General features: G+C 40.0%; 1 protein-coding gene across 2 annotated transcripts in view; it reads left to right on the forward strand.

Annotated features, from left to right (window-relative positions):
* The window catches only part of psap (prosaposin), a 74,847-nt gene that overhangs the window by 3,185 nt on the left and 47,700 nt on the right, over positions 1–23,962 (forward strand). For both annotated transcript variants that reach the window (XM_059946205.1, XM_059946206.1), the window contains exons 2-4: positions 5,620–5,753; positions 16,811–16,885; positions 18,797–18,922. In XM_059946205.1, coding sequence (XP_059802188.1) covers positions 5,620–5,753; positions 16,811–16,885; positions 18,797–18,922 — 335 coding nt within the window. The remainder of the gene's footprint in view (positions 1–5,619; positions 5,754–16,810; positions 16,886–18,796; positions 18,923–23,962) is intronic.

The raw sequence follows: 23,962 nt of genomic DNA on the forward strand, positions 1-23,962 counted from the left end.
TCTCACAGCCCCAGTTCCATCCTCCCACACCTTCAGCTTCCCCATTTCCCCCCTACCCTCCTCCTAACCCCTTCACCCCGGCCCCCTCCTTCCTCCTCCCCCTCTCCCCTCCTCCTCTGCCCTCCCACTCCCCACTCACCCTCCTCCTTGCCCCCTCCCTCCACTTCCTTCTTCCCCCCCCTCACACACTCACACACATTCTCTCAACATTTTAAGTTTGAGATGTTTATAACTAAATCAACCACTGGTGATCTCTAACACCGTAAACTATACGTGTGGTGGAGCAATTGCTGATGCAGGAGAAAATTTCACATTGGAACTGAAATTGTTGTCTAAGCATTTCAGAGAAGTTAGAATAAGTTTCAAAACTCTTGCAAGTAGATTAAATCCTAGACTATGTGCAATCCTGCCACATGATGTTGGATGCTGCTTTGTCTAATCATGTGAATGTGCAGTCACCAGCATGTGACTGATTTTCAGAGTGTGAGCTAGTTCCAATTTTCTGTTCCACATTCTTATAATTGTTCTTTGTGTTGTATCAGCATGTTACAAGTAAATCATTCATTGTGAGTTGAAGCATTATGTGTAAGCTTTTCACAGGCCTTTCCCAACATTTCATATTTTCTAAATTATTTTAAGGACGTTAGTGGAGGATGCACTGTGAAAACACGTTGAATTGTATTCACTAGGGTTGGAAATTGTTTCTTTGTTCCCACCACTGCCTCTAGTAACATATTACAGATTACATCCACTCTCTGTGTTGGGGTGAGGGCAAGAAACCTTTCCCTTCAAAGCTGCTATTCACCTTAAACTTATATGCTCTTTGTTTTTGATATCCCTACCAAGGAAACATTTTCTGTCTTAGCCCGTGTATACCTTTTAATATTTTATATTACCTTGTCAGACCATCCCTAAACCCTCCTTCTCTCAAGGGAAAATACACCTCAGTCTATCTAATCGCTCCCCATAACCAATGCACTACTCTGGCTAATCCCCTCTGCACTCTCTCCAATGTAATCACAAGTGGGGTGACTGAAACTATGCACAGTACTCCAAATGTGGTTTAACCAGCGATTCTTAAAAGTTCCCATAAGACACAGGAGCAGAATTAGGCCATTCAACTCATTGAGTCTGCTCCACCATTCGAACATGGCTGATTTATTTTCGCTCTCAAACACATTTTCCTGCCTTCTCCACATAATCCTTGATACCCTTACTAATCAAGAACCTATCAATCTTCAAATATACCCAACTATTTGGCCTGCACAGCCATCTGGAGCAATGAATTCCACAGATTCACTACCCTTTGCCTAGAGAAATTTCTCCCCATCTAAAATGATGTCCTTTGATTCTGAAGCTATACCCTTTGGTCCTAGACTTTCCCACTGTTAGAAACATCCTCTCAAAGTCTATTCTATCTAGGCCCCCCCCCCACCACATTTTTTTAAAACTCTAGTAAGTATAGACCCAGAGCCATCAAACACTCCTCATTAACCTTTTTATTTCTGGGGTAATTCTTGAAACCATCCCTAGATCCTTTACAATGGTAGCACATCCCTTCTGAGATAAGGGGTCAAAAGTACTCATAATACTCCAAATGTAGTCTGACCGATGCCTTATAAAACCTCGGCAGTACATTCTTGTTTTTATATTGTAGCTAGCATTCCGTTTAGTTTCCTTACTACAAACTTAACCTACAAGTTAGACTTAAGGGAATCCTGCACTAGAGTTCCTAAGTACTTTTGCACATTTGATTTCTGAATTTGTTCCCTACTTAGAAATTCATGTACATCTTTATTCCTTCTACATGAGTGCTACTTTTTTCTGCCCATTCTCGTAACCTGTCCAAATCCTTCTGTAGACTCCTGCTTCCTCAACAAGACTTGCCCCTCCAACTATCCTTTTGCAACATAACATCCCAACTTTATATTCAATAACCCAACCTATGAAGGCAAACATACCATACCCTATCTGATTGCATTGTCAGCTTCAGGGAACTGTGGACTTGAACTCCAAAGTCCCCCTGTTCATCAACATACTATTAGTGGTAGGACATTAAGGAATATGCCCTATCTTTATTTGAATTCCTAGAACACACCACTTTGCACTATTTGAGATTGAATTCCACTGACAATCTGATCTTTGTCCTACTATATCTTTAGACAACAGTTCTTGCAATCCACAATACCAATTTTTGTTTCACTTTCAAACTTACTAATCATACGTCATACATTCAGATCCAAATTGTTAATACATGCGCGCACACACACTCACACACACACACACTCTCACTCACTCCTGTGCCTAATAGAGTGACCACTGAGTGTATGTTTGTGATCTTCTGCTGCTGTAGTTGCTCTTCTGCACACCACTATTGGTGCAGTTGTTGGTCAGTGTCGACCATGGATTTTGTTACTAGCTGTCTATATGATACACAAACCAGTGCACAAGCAAAGGCAGTAGGATATGGAGAGCAAAATATTGCTCTCGCAGCAGGCTCCCCCTCTCTACGCAGCTGATGAATCCACAGGAATGGCAAAGACCGATACAGTTTGACACCAGAGGTGTCACAGGAGTTGCCAGTCAGCATAGAACTCAATGTGGGATTGCCTTAGGGACTCCAGTTTCAGACTTTTCCTCAGGATTTACTCCCAAAGCCTTCCCCATGATTGGGCATAGCCACAAGGCAGCAGAGGTTGAGATCAGAGTTTTTCTTCTAGATGAGTTGCCAACCACAGATAACAAGCTCCATCCGCCCGAAGTGACTGATTTTAAGGTGCCAGCAACGTCCCTTTGCCCATTCTCCTGTCAGCAGAAATAGTTATGCCAGGCTTAGTAATTAAACCACACGTTGAAAGCCAGGAGCTATTGGAGATCCACCCCATTGGGAGCATTTAATAGGTAGTGGGAGCTCATCCCCTCTGTCTCCCCTGGGTGTTGTAACCCATAGTTATTTGAGTTACTGTCATTTTCCTGTCAGCTTGAACCAGCATGGTCATTATTAACGAAGTATTTTTTACCCATAGAACTGCTACTCACTGGGTCTTGTTTTACTTTTTGCATCATTCTCAGAGAACTCTAGAACTGTTGCACATGAAAATCCTAGAGCAGCAGTTTCTGAGATACTCAAACCACCCTGTCTGGCACCAACAATCATTCATCTGTCAAACTCATTTAGATCACTTATGTAACCCATTCTGATGTTTGGTTTGAACAACAACTAAACCTTTTGACCATGTCTGCATGCTTTTATGCATTGAGCTGTATTTGTGTACTTAATAAAGTGGTCACTGAGTGAGTGTGAGGGTGTGAGTGTGTGTGTGTTATATAACATCAAAGGTCCCTGCACTGATCCCTGTGGAATATCAGAGGTCATAGGTTTCCACTGAGAAAAACCAGGTCAATATTGAATCCAGTAAGCTAGCTCACCTTGCACTACCCCCCCCCCCCCCCCCCCCGAGTCCTTAATTGTCTGGACTGGCCTACCATGTGAGATCTCGTCAGCTGTCTTACTGAAGTCCTTTTTGACAATGTTTTCTGCCTTATCTTCATTTAACTTCTTAGTTACTAGTCAAATCTTAAGTTCAAAGTACATTTATTATCTAAGTATTTATACATGATACAACCTTGAGATATGTCTCATTGCAGGTGGCCACAAAACAAAGAACCCATTTTTAAAAAAAAACCGTCAAACATCCAATGTGCAGAGAGAGAAAAAGGTGTTCTGAAGTGAAGTCCACAAAGAGCAAGGAAATACAAGCACCCCCTCACTGCCCCCTTTATCTTTCTTACTCCCTTAAAAACTCCCACTACCCCCGAGGGTAGGGGCAAGATCGCCGACTTTGGGATCTGCTGGTTTAAACCTTTTCAAGCAGAGTGAACAAAACACCTTACCAGGATATTGGTCTCTTCCAATTTCCCTACCAAGTCCTACCAATCCCAGAAGCAATACCAATGATACAAGTATGTAAAGCTCTCCCTCCTAAGCCTGCTTTTTACCCACATGTTCAGACTTTCTACCCTCATTAGCACGTGATTAGAGTAATTGTAAAGTTGAGACATCCTGCTGTTTTTTTTCCTACCTAACTCCCTTGAGGCATTGCCTCTTCTAAATACAGTCGGCCCTCCTTATCCGCGGATTCAACCAACTGTGGATCGGGAAAACCCAGAAGTTCTCTCTCTAGTACTTGTTGTTTGAGCATGTACAGAATATTTTTTCTTGTCATTATTCCCTAAACAATACAGTATAACATCTAGTTCAATAGCATTTACATTGTATTAGGTATTATAAGTAATCTAGAAATGACTTAAAAGTACAGGCATTCCCCGGGTTATGAGGAGTTCCATTCCTGAGTCGGTCTTTAAGTCGGATTTGAAGTCGGAACGGGTACATCTGGTATTATTTAGCGCCAGTTAGTCAAACGTTTTTCTTAGTATATAGTACATATTTTATCTTGCTATGCATATAAAACACTTAAGAAACATGCGTGTTTCAATAATTGAACCACTGCGTTGCTTAGTAATAACTGTAGCTTTCATCGGAGCAGGGCCTTTCACATGCTCCATTAAAATTGTTCCGATTGGTGACGGACTGTAGCCTAATGCTTTTCCAGTGACTGATGGCGTTTCACCTCTGTCCAATCGCTTTATTACTTCCACCTTATTTTCAATCATGGTTGTGACTATTTTCGTGAACAGAAACACTGCGGATTTAGAGCTTCACCACCAGGTCCTAATGTCCACCACAATGAACATGTTAAATAAAGTCTGGGGTTCCGCTGGGTTCTGAAGACCACCGCACTGAGCCAGGTTAAATAAGGGACTTGAGCATCCGCGGGGGGTCTCGGAACCAATCCCCCGCGGATAAGGAAGGCCTACTGTACTACCAATGGTGGGGAGGGATGTTCCCATGATGTATTGGGCAGAGTCCACAATACTGCAGTTTCTTACATTCCAGCACATTCAAATTGCTGTACCAGACCGTGATGCAACTGGTTAGAATACTTTGTAAGATGCATCTGAGCAAGTTTGATGACCTAAGTTCAATTCCGCTGTCATCTGTAAAGAGCTTGTATATTCTCTCCTTGAATGTGTAGGTTTCCTCCAGGTGCTCGTGTTCCCTACTACATTCCAAAGACACATGATTTAGTAGTTTAATTAGTATGAACAGGCCCTCATTGAGCAGAAGGGCCTGTTACCGTGTGGTATGTATAAATAAATAATTCATGTATAACTTATGTTTTTTGTGTTGTTGTTTGAATCTACATGTCTGTGATGCTGCTCCAACCAAGTTATTCATTGTTACTGTATCTCACCATACTTGTGTATAAGATAATATATTAACTTGAAAGGGACTGAAAAATTCAGGAAAATTATAACAAGAACTGTTGTAGTTGTAGGCTGATATGGGGGCCGGATGTACATCATCATAGGATCTTAAAGCAAGTGTCCAATGAGGGAGTTGATCCATTGGTTTTAATTTTACAAAACTCCTCAGTTTCAGAAGGTTCCATTGGATTGAAATTTCCACACCTCAAGCTTTGAAATTATGACCCAGGTTCATGTTAGATTGAACATTGTTTACAAAATTAACTCCAAATTATTTTTTCCCTTTGGCAGCTGTGGCCAAACCTTTCTCAGGACAGGAGAGATGTGCGGAAGGGCCACCATTTTGGTGTCAGGATGTAAAGACTGCTTCAGAGTGTGGAGCTGTAAAGCACTGTCAGCAGAATGTTTGGAGACAACCAACTGTGGTAAGTTGATGAGAAAATTTGCTGCTGTTACCTTAACAGTCACAAGTTTTTGCGATCATGTGGTTTAATCAACAATATTGTTAATTAATAAATGGTTTTGGTGACATTTGTTTTCAGTTAATGATGGTATCAACTAATGAATTATCTGTTGTCAATTTAGATAATGATCAAAAGCTGGAGTAATTAGAGATCTTCTGTTGCAAAATATTGATTATTTTCCTATAATTTGCTTGAAAGTGGTATTGAATGATTCTTCACATCACAAATGGATTGCAAAGTACAATATAATAATGATTTTCTCAAGTAATTTCTTGTCTAAATGTGCCAGCTGGCCTCACAATGGTCTATTGGAATATCTGCATTTTTGTGTTTTCCTTATCCTTAAAAGTTCAAAGTAAATTTATTGTCAAAGTACATTTACATCACCATATACAACCCTGAGATTTGTTTTCTTGCAGGCATACACAGTAAATCTAAGAAATACAATAGAATAACAGAAAGACCATACCCATTACAATAGACAAACAACCTTTTGATTTAAGAGCCTGATGATTGAGCCTGGTGGTGTGAAACTTGAGGCTCCTGTGCTGCCTTTCAGATGGCAGCAGTGAGAAGGGAGCATGGCTTGGGTGGTGGTTGTCCTTGATGATGGATGCTTTTATCTTCCAGCAGCTCTGTGTGTAGATGTGCTCAACGTTAGGGAGGGCTTTACCCATGATGGACTAGGCTACATCCACTCTTTATTGCAGGATTTTCCATTCAAGGGCTTTGGTGTTTCTCTACCAGGCCATGATGCAACCAGTTAGTATACTCTCGAGCACACGTCTATAGAAGTTTGTCAGAGTTCTAGATATCAAGCAAAAGTTTGCACCTTCTAAGGAAGTAGCAGCATTTTCTTCGTAATGGCACTTAAATGCTGGACCCAGGACAGATCCTCTGAAATAATAACACTGAAGAATTTGAAGTTGATGACCCTTTCCATTCCTGTTCACCCAATGAGGACTGGCTTAAGGACCCCTGGTTTCCTCCTCCTGATATCAATAATCTTGGTCTTGCTGACATTAAATGAGATGTTGTTGCACCACTCAGTCTGATTTTAAATTAAAATTCTTTAATTGCAGTGCATTGTATATCAGAGGTGGTGTGATGTATGATATTTTGGAGGTGAACAGAAGAGCTCAGTGATGATAGCATTGTGAGGTCTTGAACTCAACTTGCAATAACACAGAGGTTGCTTGTAGACTCGTTCACTTCTAGGCCATTCAGAAGTAGAGCAATAATGTTTGTCATGTGGATAGGAGACACAGTGCTGTCAGTTTTCCTCATAGTTAGGGCATATTTACTGTTACTTGTCAGATCTGGAAGAACAGAGTTGGATGAAGTGAAGTTAGGAGACATTACCTTGCTCATGGAAACTTTAAGTTTTTTCCGATGTTGCTTCATAAAAAATGAAAAATTAAAGGCTCTTAAGAAGAAGCTCAATAATGGTACCTGAATGGTAAAAGAGGAACTGATGTTGGTGACTTAGTTGCTAAGGTCGGTAAGAATCTTTCTGCAACCTTCAACAACCTATCTGCCAAAATCTGTTTAATCATTATTTGGTGGGCCAAATCAAATTGGCAAGTATAGCATTGAGATATATTCATCACTATTTGAAATGGTTCTATGGACCAAATAATTTCAGAACCAACCAATGTTGCAACTATTTTAGGAGCCCACAAGGACCATCTGGTGCTTTTCTGTGAAGCCCTGTCAGCTGAGTGACCTGAAAGCTGCATTGAGGAACTCTGTCATTTGAGTGATATGTGTATGTCATCAGTTTCTCAGTGTGTCAGAGTCACAGGTTCATCAAGAGTTTCCCCAGAATGTTGCTCAGAAGGGTGCATTATAAGGAGAAGTTGCGTACACTTGGATTATTTTCTCTAGAGCATTGAATACTGCAACCTGATAGAAGTTTCTAGAATTACGCGAGGGTAGATAGTGAGAATTTTTTCCCAGAATGGAAATGTCAAATACTAGATGGCATAGCTTTAGTTTAGGAGGAATGTTTACGAAGCAAGTTGGTAGTTGGCAGGAATGCAGTGACTGAAGAGGTGGTGAAAGCAGAATTAACCGCAATGTTTAAGAGGCGTTTAGACATGCACGTGGACAGACAGGGAATAGAGGGATACAGATCCAGTACAGGCAGATGGGATTATTTGCCTTCATGGCTGGCACAGACACTATGAGCCAAAGGGTCTGTGCTGTACTGTTTAATCATTATTTGGTGGGCCAAATCAAATTGGCAAGTATAGCCTTGAAATATATTCATCACTATTTGAAATGGTTCTATGGATCAAATAATTTCGGAACCAACCAATGTTGCAACTATTTTAGATTTGAATTTGTGTAATGAAACTAGATTAATTAGCGACAGATGACAGAATTTCAAATTCACTTTGAGGGTGAATGACAGGGGTCTGAAACTAATGTCCTAAACTTGAAGGGGATTGCAATAGAATGAGAGCACAATTGGTTAAACTTGGTTGGATAGATAGATTCAGAGATAACACACTGGAGCAGCATTGGCAGGCATTTAAAAGATATTTGTGGTTAGAATAACATTAGCCATGCCTTTATTAAATGATGGAGCAGATTTGAACAACTTATCAAGAAAAATTTTGACTGAAACATAAGATTTTTTTTCCCACGGCAATGGAATCTAAAACTAGACTGTGCCAGTCTAAGGTGAGAGGAGAGAAATTTAAAGGGAATCTGAGGAGTAAGTTTTTCATGCAGAGTGTTAGTGAATATTTGGAAAGAGCTGCCAGAGAAGGTAGGAGATGACAATTACAAAGTTTTAAAGGCATTTGGATAGTAAAGTAGTAGAGGGATATGGCTGGAAGCTGAGCAAATGGGATTGGACTAGACAGGCATCAGTGTGCTTACAATTCTGAGAGAATTTTACTGAAATTATTTATCATGTTTAAACTGAATATAGTTTTGTGCTGTATCTGATCAAGCCTTATCATGGGAATGTTGTTTATCTGAGGTCTGCGTGCATTCACTGAGAAGCCTACCACCATTTCAGGGTAATAGCAGATATGCCAAGAATATAAGGTAGCATCAACAACAATCTGCAATTAAATATTACATTAACTCATTTATATTGGGTGATGCAATGGCCTGTACTCTGAAGAAAATGTTTAATTCAGGATTCAAGATTGTTTTCTGTCATTTCCAGTGTAAAGGAGATTAAAATAATTGTTACTTGGGATCTGATGCAGCACCAAAAAAAACAATAAGATAAAGAACTTAATAATAAAAAACAATAAATATAAATGCATAAGACAGCTCATACACATAGATTGTTATGTCCAGAGCAATCTGATCCTATTGCTTTTGTCTATGCAATCCAAAACCAATTTCATTTTAAACAGACCTATGAAAATTAATTTGGTATAACCAGGTCCTGTTGGCAAACATAAAATGATCAGTTATGTAATAGTTCTCATTTTACCTAGAAGCACTTTTTCAATTGGACTGAAGAAATTCTGAAAGTCAGAGTGTTACATCATGGAAACAGTTCCTTCAATCTACCTTGTCAGTGCCGTCTGTGTTATGAGCTAGCCCCGTCTGCCCTCATATGGGACGTAGCTTTCTAAAATTCTCTTATCCATGTACTTATTGTTTCGACATTTCGACTCAATCACTAGTTTTGGCAGCTCATTCCAAATATGCAACACACTTTGCATGAAGAAGTTGCTGTGAATGTCCTTCTTCAATTTTTCACCTCTGATCTTAAACCTATGCTCTCTTGTTTTTAGCAGCTCATCTCTATGAAAAAGACAATGTGCTCTCACTCTGTCTGTGCTCATCATGATCCCATTAGGTCACCCTTTAACCTCCTATGTCCCAGGGACTACATGCAACATTCTTGTAAACCTTTTCTGCACTTAACAGATAGTAACAGATTGACCAAAACTGTACACAATACTCAGTGAGGCCTTGCCAATCTCTCATATAAATCAGCATAACTTCCCAACACTATTCAATAACCTGACTAATGAAGGGCAGCGTAACAAACATCTTCATCATCCAGTCTACCTGTGTGATGTCACTTTTAATGAACTATGTACTTGCACTCCTAATTCCCTCTGTTCCATAACACACACCAAGTTCCTAGCATTCACTGCATTAAGTCCTATCCTAGTTTGAGTTCCCAAAACACACTACCTCACATTTAAGGGGGATAAGACAGAGTTGTGGTATGCAAATATGGGTTCAGTGGGGCAGGAACAAGCTGAAACAGTGTGCTTACCTGGACAAGGGGGTTTTACTTCATTCCTCCCCCTTCGGATTTCAATAATCACCTTGTGTTTCTCTCTCCCCTCCCCCACCTTTTAAATCTGCTCCCTTCTTTTCTCCCCCAGTCCTGCCAAAGGTTCTTGGTCCAAAATGTCACTGTACTTTTTTCCATAAATGCTGCCTGGCCTACTGAGTTCCTCCAACATTTTGTGTGTGTGTTGCTTAGATTTCCAGCATCTCTTGTTTGTGATTTGCTACCTCACATTTATCTAGATGGAATGCCACTTGGCAATCTTCAGTCCACATCCCACGCTGATTCAGATTTCCCCTCTAATGTAACATAACCTTTGACACTATCTACAATAACATCTATAATACTGTCATCTGCAAACTTAAGAACTGTGCTTTTTATCTTTTCATCCAAGTTATTTATATACATTACCAAAAAAAAGCACAAGTCTGAGTGTCCCAGCACCAACCCCGGTTGCACACCACAAGATACAGGCCTCCAGTCTGAGTAACAGCCCTCGACCATCATCCACTGCATCCTATCACTGGGCCAATTATCAATCCAATCTGCTATCTCCTATAAATATATATCCTGCTATCAGCAATATTTCTTTGAAATATTCCTCTGGAGAATTATTGGCTGTGACTAAGTTCAAGGCGATTCATCTTGCATTCTTACAAGTGTTAAGCTGCTATGTTAGCAGGCTTAATGGTGCAGTGCTTCAGAAAGGTTTGGGCAGCCTTGAAAGATGCCTGTAAATGACTAACCGTGAAAGAAATTGACGTTGCTCTAGACCAGGGGTCGGCAAACTTTACCACTGAAAGAGCCATTTGGACCCGTCTCCCACAGGAAAGAAAACACTGGGAGCCACAAAACCTGTTTGACATTTAAAATGAAATAACACTGCATACAATGTTTTTTTCGCCTTTATGCTATGTATAAACAAACTATAATGTGTTGCATTTATGAAATCGATGAACTCCTGCAGAGAAAACGAAATTACATTTCTGCATGCAACAAAAACATTTTGAACTCCGAAAAAAAGACGTTGGGTTGAAGTTTACTTTTAAGTAAAATAATCAATGTCTATTTGAGTCCTTCTTGTATTTATGAAAAACGCCAAACTTAAATTGTCGGCCAGCAGCAAACCAAAAATAACGTCAGCCAGCTGTCAACCTGAAAAATAAAAGGACTATTTCACTGAACAATGAAAAAATATGAATATACGTAAAATAATAGGCAATTAAAATATTTATCATACTTGGTTAATGGGATTTCTGCTCCTGGACCTCAGCGCACAGCGTCTGCACATCAGGGCTGTATGACGTCACCTTCATCTTTACACAGGATCGCAGGATCTGTGAGGCATGCGTGATGTTTGTTTTTAATAAAGTTCATGTTGGAGAACACCTGCTCACATACATATGTGGATCCAAAGATCGACAGGACTCCAAACGCATACTTTTTAATGTTTACATAAATGTCGGGGATAGCATTCCATGTTTCGAACACAAGTTTGTCCGGTTTGGGGAGGTTTTCAATATCACTCCATTTGTGATTCTGAGCAAGAACAGCCTTCTGATGGGCAACATCTTCAAGGTCTGCTGTCAAGCGTCTAAACTTGGACACCCATATGTCTTTGTCGGCTATGTCGGCCAGTTCCATCTCAAGATCTGGTTGACTCACACCTGCCAATGCAGTCGTATTCAATAGGAATGGATCGATGCTTAGGGAATTGACCGGGAAGATTAATGTGTTTTTTACCTCTCTGAACTCACAGAAGCGTTTCCGAAACGATGTTTGCATTGTGATGATTGCAGAATGTAAATACTCTGAATTTATCATGTCGTGAGCTTGTTTGAACTCTCTCAAATTGGGGAAGTGAGACAATGTGCCTTTCTGTAAATCTCTGGCAAGCACTGTCAACTTGCGCTGGAATGCCAAAACATCCTCCAACATGTGCAGGGCTGTGCGTCCTTTCCCCTGAAGAGCTGTGTTCAGCGTGTTCAGGTGCGCTGTCATGTCTCCCATGAAGTGTAGCTTTTACAGCCACTCTGGCTGTTCCAGCTCAGGAAAGGTGAGCCCTTTGCTGCCCAGGAAAGTTTTCACTTCTTCCAGATTCGCGACAAAGCGTATCAGCACCTCCCCTCTTGACAGCCACCGGACTTTGTTGTGCAGCAGGAGATCAGAATATGCGCTTTCCAGCTCGTCCAGTAACAAACGGAATTGACGGTGATTTAAACTTTTTGCCATTATTTTATTGACAATCTGAATGACAACATCCATTACTTCTGTGCATTCCGGAGGAAATGTTTGAGCGCACAGTGCCTCTTGGTGCAAGATGCAGTGAAAAGTCAGCAGCTTTCTGTCCAGCGACTTCTGCAGTAAAACCACAAATCCCTTGTGCACTCCTGTCATACTTGGTGCCCCATCAGTAGCTACTGACACCAGGTGGGTGGTCTTTATTACTTTGGCTCTTAAACAATTCAAGACAGCCTCACAGATGTCCTCCCCCCATGTTTGGCCTTTTAGAGGTATCAACTCAATCATTTCTTCCTGTGGCCCGGCAGAGTTTACATACCGGCGGAACAGCGCTATTTGTTCAATATCACCTTTGTCTTTAGACTCGTTACAGGCAATCGAGCAGGCCACAGCTGAATTGATGTCTTTAATTTACTGTCTTCCGATGTCTTCTGCCATTTTTATTGTTCTGTCTTTGCAGAGAGGGGCATATCCGTGATTTTCTGCACAATTTCACTCTTGTTTTTAAAGTCCGTGAATAGATGTTCTGAAATCTTAATGAAAGATTCTTTTATATATTCACCATCTGTAAACTGCTTCCCGTGCCTGACTATTTCCTGAGCGGCAACAAAACTAACATATGTCGTTGATTTTCCAGACATCATCCACTCCTTGAAATGATTTTTGCTCAGATCAACCTTCCGCATCAGTTCCGAAACGGCTTTTTTTCTCTCATCTCCATCCGGATATTTTTGAGCAAAGGCTGCGTGTTTATTCTGGAAATGTCTTGCGACTTTTGACTTTTTGTTGTTTGCTAGTTTCTCATTGCATATTAAGCATACCGGTAAACCAGTCTCGTCAGCAGTGAAAGCGAATAAATCTGCCCACGTATCATTAAATGTTCTGTTTTCTTCAGTCACTTTTCTTTTTTTTAGAATTCTCCATAGTTAGCCTACCTTGGATCGAAAAATTAAAGAAATTGCGCACTGGCGGGTGTCAGGCATTGGCCGTGGTGACGTATATTAATAGCGACAAAAAACACGTTTTATTTAGATTGTACAAGATCACCATAATCTTCAAATTTAGAATTACATTTCAAAAACTAACAAACAAACATAAAGTACATTTTAATTAAATACTCATCATTTATTTTCCAAAGCCATAGGGAGCCGCAGCACAGAGATGAAAGAGTCGCATGCGGCTCTGGAGCCGCGGGTTGCCGACCCCTGCTCTAGACTGAGGTCTTTTGTGCCAGTATGCCCCAAATGATCTTGGAGTCATATTTTTTTTTAAGAAAGAAGCAACTACCACAGTCATTGCATTTGTGTCACCTGTGGGAAACCAATTCTGTAATATAGTAACCTGTACACCTTTGGGACTGGTAAAATTCTTCTCATTTGTAGTAACTTCAATACAAACAGAAAAAGTAATTAACATTAAATATTTGGGGCATCTCTTTTTTTAACAAAGCCATCTTCCCCCAAGTCATCAGACTTCTCAATGCCCAGAGTCTAGACTGACATCTACATAATTTATTATTATATTGAAATTTGTCCTCTACGGTGCCTATTGTCTTGTAGTCCCGTGTAGGTCTGTAGTCTAGTGTAGTTTTTGTGTTGTTTTACGTAGTCTAATGTAGCCTTGAGATGTCTCACATAGTCCAATGTAGTTTTGTATCATTTCCTGTAGCACCTTGGTCCTGGAGGAACATTGTTTCATTTTTACTGTGTACTGTACCAGCAGTTTATGGTTGAAATGACAATAAAAAGCGACTTGATCTTGTCGTGGTTACTTGAAATGACCAGGAGACGCAGACAATTCTTCGAGAAGTTTAAACCTTTATTTGCAAACAAAGGCTGAGGCAATCAGTGAACTTGTCACCGAAAGCCCGCCGAGCTCCGGTGTACAGCATTCTTTATAGTAATTTCTTATCTCAGTCACACTTTTGGTTTTATCAGCATACCCAATCAATTTTTAATTGCATATCATCTATACATTAACTAATCAATCGCTCTTGCCTAGCTCTCGGTGCGCCACCAGTATTTCTCTCCAGTTCGCATTGGGGCCCCATTCCTGGCCAAGGTTATTTTTTCAGACAACCTCCCTCACATTACATTTCCTGCTCGTACCATCCTGTCCGCCATCGTTATCTGAGTATAATACATGGAGTACGTTTCAGCTAATTAGTGCTGCTAGCTAAACAGGTGTTCTGTAATTGCTACAGTATGCAGCTAAGAGAGTACAAAGTATCTAGTTAAAACAATTCATAGCAAAATGTGTCTAGTAAAATAATACATATTAATATTCAGTACCTAGAAGCGATTACATTGTATAGTAAATAGCTAGTACATAGTGATTATATTTCAGGTATATATAATGATTATGTCAGGTATATTTCTCAATAACCTGAAGGGATGGGAGTCTGAAAGGTGATGCCAGTGGTAGAGGCAAGTGCCATAAAGGTGCTTGGATAGCAGAGAGGATATGGACCATGTGTAGGTGGAATGGATTAGATATCATTAGCTTAATTAGTTCAGTATAAAGTGGTGGACTGAAGGGCCTGTTTCTGTGCTGTTGATGTTCTTTTATGTTGTATGAGAAATGTATGACCTTAAATTAACAGTGGAAATTGTGCTCTCCAAGTTACACTCCTTAAAAGTTCACAGTAAATTGAACAATTTACAGGCAAGGAAGTTGCATAAAGTTATCTTCTCTGGTTGAAGGGAACTGTTCCTGAACCTGGTGGTGTGAGCCCTGAGGCTCCTGTAGCTTCTTCCTGATGGCAGCAGTGAGAAGGGACCCTGATGATGGATGCTACTTTTCAGTGACAGTGTTCCATGTAGATGTGCTCAGTGATAGGAAAAGCTTTACCCGTGTGGACTAGGCCTTATCCACTATTTTTTGTAGGACTTTCCTTTCAAGGGCATTGGTATTTCCATATCAGGCTGTGATGCAATTAGTCAATATACCATCCACCACACACCTACAGAAGTTTGTCAAAGTTTTGGATGTCATTCTGAATCTTCACAAACTTCTAAGGAAGTAGAGGTGTTGCCGTGCTTTCATAATCCCTTATAATGATCACCTAACCATTTATTCTGCTGTATATATTAGTCCAACTAGTCTCATAGGTAACTGAAGTCTCACAGGCTTGCCAAAAGACACTGCAAGACCTTACTGTACCTATGCATTGTTTTGAGTTCCATCCTGTTTGTTATTAGGTATCCAAAACAGGCACTATTCTAGCAGCTACCAGAGATGAACTGGCTTTGTGAGGTTGTTGCTTTTACTGATCACCATCTCTACTGAACATTTTTCTATAAACAGTTACTGTCTCAGTCCCTTATAATCAATTTTACCCAAACTATTATAACTGGGATGATCAAAACAGATCTTGAATCTACAGTAAATTGCGGTCTGAAATTAAATTTCTACTCATCATTCTCTAAAGTAAACCCATTACGTCTGCTTGAACAAGCTAATGGGATAATATGTCTGGAAATGTTGAAAATTACTTGTACTTAGGTTTCTCTGGAAGGGCCAAAACAGAGTTAGAGATTTAATATGGCTAGCATTGTGGGCCTTCAAGTGGAAATTATAAAGGTTGATGTTGGAAATATGAAATTAAATAGTTATTGCTAACCTTTTTGGTGCGGTGAATGCACTGAGGATAGGGTAACAAGAGACTTTGACGGAGAATGGGTTTATGGTAGGTAGGTGCTGCATTCTTTTTAAACTTTGAATCGTTATGTGCCAGTTACCCACAGCAATTACTTGTACCAGCTTGGCTAACTGATGAAGAGCTTGAAAGCATTGGAAACTTTAGATCATGGTAAAGAATTCTGAGTGTTGTCTGCAGGCACCAGGGTGATGGAGCAGTGATTGCACGCTGTGGTCAACCAGAGGTCAGCTGGTGGGGCTGGAGGAATGCAGATGATGAACACCTAATACAATCTGTTGCAAAAGCTTGTGCCATGGATAGCAACTCCCTGAAACACGTCAGTGGCATTTATATGCACGACTGTCCTAATAGCGGTGACCTATTAGCGGTGACAAATGGAGAATTTGCTTCTTCAATGACTAATACAACTGGAGTAGAAAATATATGCAATCCACCACATAAACTTTTGATACTAGATGCAAGGTCATATGCAGCAGCTGCAGCTAACAGGGCAAAGGGTGGTGGGAAAAAAACAACCAAAAAAATGGAGCTTAGAAAGATAGAGGGTTACGGTAAGCCTAGTAATTTCTAAGGTAGGGACGTGTTTGGCACAATTTTGTGGACCGAAGGGCCTGTATTGTGCTGTAGGTTTTCTATGTTTCTATGTATTACCTTTTAGAACAATTCCATACAGAATTGTATAAACTCATTAATCTGGTTCTGAAAGCCATTTCTAATTCTGTATTTAATCTCTTGGTGATTTTGGTTGTGTCTCTGTTCTGGAATGTGGAATTAAATGCCTAAAAGAGATCTTTTCTGGGATTTACTGGTACATAACTGATTTTTATTTCTTTTCAGAAAAGTGCCCCTTGTGATCTATGCAAGGATGTTATGTCTGTTTTGGGAGATCTTCTGAAGGACAACACTACGGAGGTACTTGTATGGGATTGTTCTGCTCATAGTTCCTCTTTTAGAAGAGCAGCTCAATTTAAAAGTAAATGAGCTGACTCAAGTCATAATGCCCCCATATTAACATCTTTCTGGTACTTAAAAACCAGAAGCAAATTGTACTTTCTGATGCATATCCATTGAGGCCAGATTCTTTGCCAGGTTATGTGCATCCACGACAAAACTGTTGTGCTGCAAGAAGGAATTTCTTGCATAAAACCATCAAGCATAAATGTGATCTTGGGCAAACAATCTGATCTGGTAAAAGCAATTGATATTGACCAGAATACCAAGAATAGATCACTCCTCTGTTCTGCAAAGGTAAAGGCATGTCACCTTTTACATCCAGGTGAGAGAGCCACCTTCATTGCTTCTGGTAATCTCACAGTTTAATGTGCTGTCAGTCCACATTCAAACAAGGAGTAAGATTGGAGTTTTACTCCAATAACAGTACACTGAAGAGCTTTCTACTTCATGGGACTTGAGATTTTTCAGGTGACAAAGGTTAATGAATAAATAAATTTGACAAGGTCCTTCATCATTGGCTCATCCAGAAAATTAAGGTGAATAGGGTCCGTGATAACATGACTTTTGCTTTCAGAATCAGCTTGCCTATAGAGGCATGGAGTAGTGTTCAACGGATCTTATTCTGGCTGGTGATTTATGACTAGTAATGTTCTGCAGGGATCCATACCAGAATCTCTGCCATTTGTGATCGTACAAAAGACTTGGATGAAATGTGTTAGTAAGTTTGCTGATGACACAGAGATTGGTTGAGTTGTATACAGATCAGTTGCAGATATGGGTGGAAAAATGGCACGTGGAATTTTATCCAGTCAGATGTGCGGTGTTGCAGTTTTGCAGCTCAGATGCAAAGGGCAAAGTACAAATTTAATGCTAGGACTCTTGATGCACAGAGGGATTTTGGGGTCAAAGTCAATAGCTCAGTGCAAATGGCAGCACAAGTTGATAAAAGGCATATGGCATGATGACCATTATTCGTCAAGACATTGAGTTCAAAAGTCAGGAAATTATGTTGCAACTTTATAAAACTCTGGTTAGGCTGCATCTGCAGTATCGTATTCAGTTCAGGGTGGTCCATTACAGAAGGAGGATCTAAAGGCTATGGAGAGGGTACAGAAGAGGTTTACCAGAACACTGCTGAATTTGAAGGGCATCTGCTATAAGGAGACATCAGACAAGATTGTTTTCTCTAGGGCAATGGAGACTGAGGAGAGGATCTAGTGCTTTCCCGGAACAAAAGCCATTGGCACGTCACGATACTTTTGTGCCATCAAAGTCATTACAAATGTTGAGCCAATGGATTTTGGGACTGCCTGGTGAAGGAAGCCATTGAAATAAAACTAAAGGAAAAGAATTTTAACAAAGACAAAAGTCTCGCTGTAAGTATGAACTGGAATTGGATTCCATACAAGATTGGATGAGGATAACCAGTCAGGAGGAATGGACGATGGGGCTATGTATACCACCAGACTAGGTATACCCAGGCATCATGATGAAAATGGTAGAGTTTGTAGGAAAAACATCAGTTTTAATCAATACCTGTACCTGATTGGAAACCTAAGAAGAGTTTATTTAGCCTGATAGAAGTTTGTAAAATTTTAGAGGCATAGATAGATAAGCAGCTGATATCGCTCCCAGAATCAATGTGTCTAATACAAGGGGATGTGCATGGGAGGGATAAATTCAAAGGAGATGTTCAGGGCAGTTTTTTGGTGGTAGATGTCTGGAATGTACTGCCAGAGCATGTAGAGATGTATATGATAACGTATTTATAAAGCTCTTAAACACATGACTGTGCTTTGGAGGGATACGGACATTACGCAGGCAGAACGAATTGAAGGTTTGGTTTAATGTGCCTGTTTTATCTTGCAGTCGGAAGTGCGAAGTTACCTTGCCAAAGCCTGTGGCATGATTCCAGATGCAGACATGAGAACACGTTGCAATGAATTAGTAGATGACTATTTACCAATCATCTTGGATATCCTCAATGAAGAACTGGTAATGCAAGCTTTCATTTTCGTATAGAATTTGCGTTATATGGTCCATATTTGAAATGAAAACTCTCTTTGGTCTGGTTAACCTTCATCTTCTTCCCACTCTACTTGACCAACTTGAAAATGAGAAGGAAACTTCTTTCTCTCACACCAAGCATATAGGGCAAGTTACTAAACAGAGCAAGTTGTTAATCAGAATCAGGTTTATTATCACCAGCGTGTGATGTGAAATTTGTTAACTTAGGAGCAACAGTTCAATGCAATGCATAATATAGAAGAAAGATAATAATGATAAATAAGTAAATCTTATTCTGTATACTTTATACAGTATACATATTGAATAGATTAAAAATCATACAAAAAAACAGAAATGCTATATATTTTTTTTAAATATTCAATGTCCATTTAGGAATCAGATGGCAGAGGGGAAGAAGCTGTTCCTGAATTGCTGAGTGTGTGCCTTTAGGCTTCTATACCTCCTACCTGATGATAACAGTGAGAAAAGGGCATGCCCTGAGTGCTGGAGGTCCTTAATAATGGACGTTGCCTTCCTGAGTCACCGCTGCTTGAAGATGCCCTGGATACTTTATAGGCTGGATACTTTGTAGGCTAGTACCCAAGATGGAGCTGACTAGATTTACAACCCTCTGCAGCTTCTTTTGGTCCTGTGCAGTAGCCCCCCCACCCCCACACCAGACAGTGATGCAGCTTGTCAGAATGCTCACCACTACATCTATGGAGATTTTTGAGTGTATTTGTTGACATACCAAATCTTTTCAAATTCATAATAAGGTATACCCGCTGTCTTGACTTCTTTATAACTGCTTCAATATGTTGGGACCAGGTTAGATCCTCAGAGATCTTGATACCCAGGAATTTGAAACTGCTCACTCTCTCGACTTCTGATCCCTCATATGAGGATTGGTATGTGTTCCTTCGTCTTACCATTCTGGAAGTCCACAATCAGCTCTTTCATCTTACTGATGTTGAGTGCCAGGTTGTTGCTGTGGCACCACTCCACTTGTTGGCCATATCTCACTCCTGTATGCCCTCTCATCACCTGCGATTCTACCAACAATAGTTGCATCGTCAGCAAATTTATAGATGATACTTGAGCTATGTCTAGCCACACAGTCATGGGTATAAAGAGAGTAGAGCAGTGGGCTAAGCACACACCCCTGAGGTGCGCCAGTATTGATCGTCAGTGAGGAGGAGATGTTATCACCAATCCGCACAGATTGTGGTCTTCTGGTTAGGAAGTTGAGGATCCAATTGCAGAGGGAGGTACAGAGGTCCAGGTTCTGCAACTTCTCATTCGGGATTGTGGGAATGATGGTTTTAAATGCTGAGTTATAGCTGAGCGTACTTAACTTGAGTAGATGCATCTATCAGTGATGGCTCCAGTTGGTAACTCATGCACAGTCATTAAAAGGACAAAGTCTTGTCATTACATCAACAACCTCCAGTGAGGTGCTATAAATGTGCTAAATGGGAATGAATGAGAACAGATCAGTCATTTCAAAACTGGACATTTACAATTCTTTGTAGACCATTAGCAGCAGCAGAAAGAAACTTAGGCTACGTCCACACTACACCGGATAAATTCGTAACCAAAGCCTTTTCTCTTCATTTTTACCCTCTGTCCACACTAAAACGGCGTTTTCATCTCCTCAAACCAGAGCTTTTCAGAAACGCTCTCCAAAGTGTGTAATTTTGAAAACGCCAGATTGGCCGGAGCAGTGTGGACAGGGTAACCAGAGAAATATAAAAACGCTGTCAGACGGCAGCGTACTATTTTATTGTTTTCTTGAACGCAACCTAACAATTTCAGAACAGACGGCAACGAGACTGAAGCCAGAAGAGTTAGAAATATACTCACTAAGTACCTTGACCCATAACTTACTGAATAAATAAGTATACTCACTTTGCCTTGTTTTCTGTCCTTGGTTGTTTGAAGGTGGTTTACCTATTTATGCAAGTACTTCTCTGACAATAGATGTGTAACAGCCTAATGTAACATTGTATGCAAATACAAGATAACACTGATGCAGGCATGTTTTATACATTTAACAACGTGCTTTATTAATGCAACAGAGTTAGTCAGTTTTTCAATGTTCGCCGTCAGCCGGGTCAATCTGTCTGTGAACTCCCTGTTAGTTGCCTCCATACGCTCCAGTATTTGTTTTTTTTTACTTCTAAATTCTCCTGCACGAGAGCCAACAGCTGTCTGTCGTTTTAAGTTTTTCTAGTCTGTAACTACACAAACGCGCTCTTTCATGGCGAGATTCGACACCAAACATGTCACTTATTTTTAGTAGATGTGTCCTGCGCATGCACAGTAGGAGGAGATTCGCTGAAATCTCCGTTTCAATGTGGATGGAGATATTTTTAAAAACGCATAGTGTGGACGCCTACGCGAAACTACCGTTTACAAAATTATCTGGTCTAGTGTGGATGTAGCCATAGTCTCTAACCTTGTGGATTGTCTAATGGAAAGTGGTGGCTCCATTACTATCGCCATCTCTAAAGGTGACATCCCTAATGTCAATGCCACAGAAAGGCTGTAACATTTGCAACCGCTTCTCAGGTTCCTCGTAGCAGTGCCCTTTTCATCTGCTTCATAAAGAGCTTTCCATTACAAGGTCAGATGGCAATGTTCAATTCTGTACACAACTTATTAGCAAATGAAGCAGCACATGCCTGCGTAAATGAAAACAAAAACCCAGACAACATTAACGCACGGGTTGATAAGTGGTAAGAGACATTTGCCCTCCTGCTGTTGATATTGTGGCATTACAGATACTGAACCAAAGCACTCAACAGGATTCAGGACAATGATGGACTCCATCCATGACTCTAAATATTAATTCCCTCCATCACTGGAGTACGGTGTATATATCTATAAAGTGAACTGCATGTACTCTTTCAGGCCACTTTGTTGTGACCTCCAACCCGTTATCATCTGCCACCAAGAAAGATGTGGATGACGTACATGAGCTTTACTTTTTTTTTTATTAGTTTTTTAATACATTTTCTACATAACTTCAAATTAAAAAACCCCAGATCAAAATAAGGAACATTAATACAGTGCAAAATTAAGCATACAATGACAATATGATACAAAGAAAGAGAATTAGAAAAAAGCACCCAAATTGAAGACAAGTAAACTTAGTATCCTCCCCAAGCCCCACAACACAAAAAAAAAACTCCAGACCAACCACAACACAATATAGAGAATATAAATCAGGACAATCAAACTCCCAAACTGTGAATACACTTAGCAACAAAGGATAATAATGCCTACTACCAAAAAAAAGGGAGCTGAAAGCAAGGGATCGAAAAAAAAACCCTAGTCAAGAGGAAGGTTATGAAAGTACTCGATAAAAGGTCCCCAGACCTTATGGAACTTTAAATCCGAATTAAGAACTGAATAATGAACTTTTTCGAGGTCCAAGCAGGCCATAATGTAGTTAAGCCATTGAGCATGGGTGGGCAGGGCAACATCTCTCCATCTGAGGAGGATCAAGCGTCTAGCCAGGAGAGAAGCAAAGGATAATATTCGGCATTTGGTCGGACTCAGACGTAAATCTGTCTCGCCCCAGAAACCGAACAAAGCAATTAAAGGGTTTGGTTCTACGTGGTGATTCAGAATATATGATAATGTAGTGAAGACATCTTTCCAAAATTTCTCCAAGCTAGGACAGAACCAGTACATATGAATGAGAGAGGCCTCGCCCCTCTTGCATTTATCACAAAGCGGACTAATGTTAGGGTAAAATCGAGATAGTTTAGATTTAGACATATGGGCTTTATGAACAATCTTAAACTGTAAAAGGCAATGGTGAGCACAAGGAGAGGTTGAATTAACCAATTTGAGAATCAACTCCCAAGTCTCATCAGATAAAGAGGTATTTAAATCCTGCTCCCATGCCATTTTAATTTTATCCACAGGGGCCTGTCGTAAGGCTGCTAATTTATCTCGAATAATTGATATTAAACCCTTACCTAGTGAATTAATGGAAAGAAATAAGTCCATAGCATTTTTCGCAGGCATTTCAGGAAAGTTAGGAATTAAAGGAGCAATAAAGTGCCTAATTTGGAGATATCTAAAAAAATGAGCATTGGGCAGATTGAACTTAACAGAGAGCTGTTGAAAAGAAGCGAAGCGATTATCAATGAAAAGATCTTCAAAATGTCTAATGCCCTTCCTATACCAAACATGAAATGCTGAATCATATGTAGTAGGTAAAAAAAAGGTGATTATGTACGACAGGGCTGGAAACGGAAAAACCATGGAAACCATAGAATTTCCTAAATTGAGCCCATATATGCAAAGTGTGTCTAACAAGAGGATTAGCTATTAATCTGGACAAACTACTAGGGAGTGCAGAGCCAAGAAGTGCAGAGATAGATAGTTCTTTAGTGGAGCTCAACTCCATTGCCACCCAATTAGGGCACTCGGGTTGGCCATGAAAGAAAGATCAAAAGGTAGCACAACGTATATTGGCTGCCCAATAATATAAACGAAAGTTAGGTAAAGCCATGCCACCCTCTTTTTTTAGGTTTTTGGAGATGGATTTTATTAATTCTAGAGTGCTTATTCTTCCACAGATATGACAAAATAATAGTCTAAGGAATCAAAAAAAGATTTAGGAATAAAAATTGGGATTGATTGAAAAAATATAAAAATTTAGGGAGAACATACATGTTAACAACATTAATACGACCTACCAAAGACATATATAGAGGTGACCATTGTACCAGACTCTGTTTTATAGTATATGAAAGATTGGCAAAGTTTTCACAAAAGAGATCTTTAAACTTCCTTGTGACTGTAATCCCAAGATAAGTAAATTGATTATGGACTACTTTAAAAGGGATATCATGAAATGTTAATTCTTGTGCTTCTTTATTAATTGGGAAAAGTTTGCTCTTATGTAAATTAAGTTTATAGCCAGAGATCTGGCTAAACTGGTCCAGAAGTGAAAACATTGGAGGTAAGGATGTAGGCGGATTTGAGAGAAAGAGTAATAAGTCATCAGCA

The sequence above is a fragment of the Hypanus sabinus genome, chromosome 21, assembly GCF_030144855.1.
Source record: "Hypanus sabinus isolate sHypSab1 chromosome 21, sHypSab1.hap1, whole genome shotgun sequence".
NCBI classification, from domain to species: domain Eukaryota; kingdom Metazoa; phylum Chordata; class Chondrichthyes; order Myliobatiformes; family Dasyatidae; genus Hypanus; species Hypanus sabinus.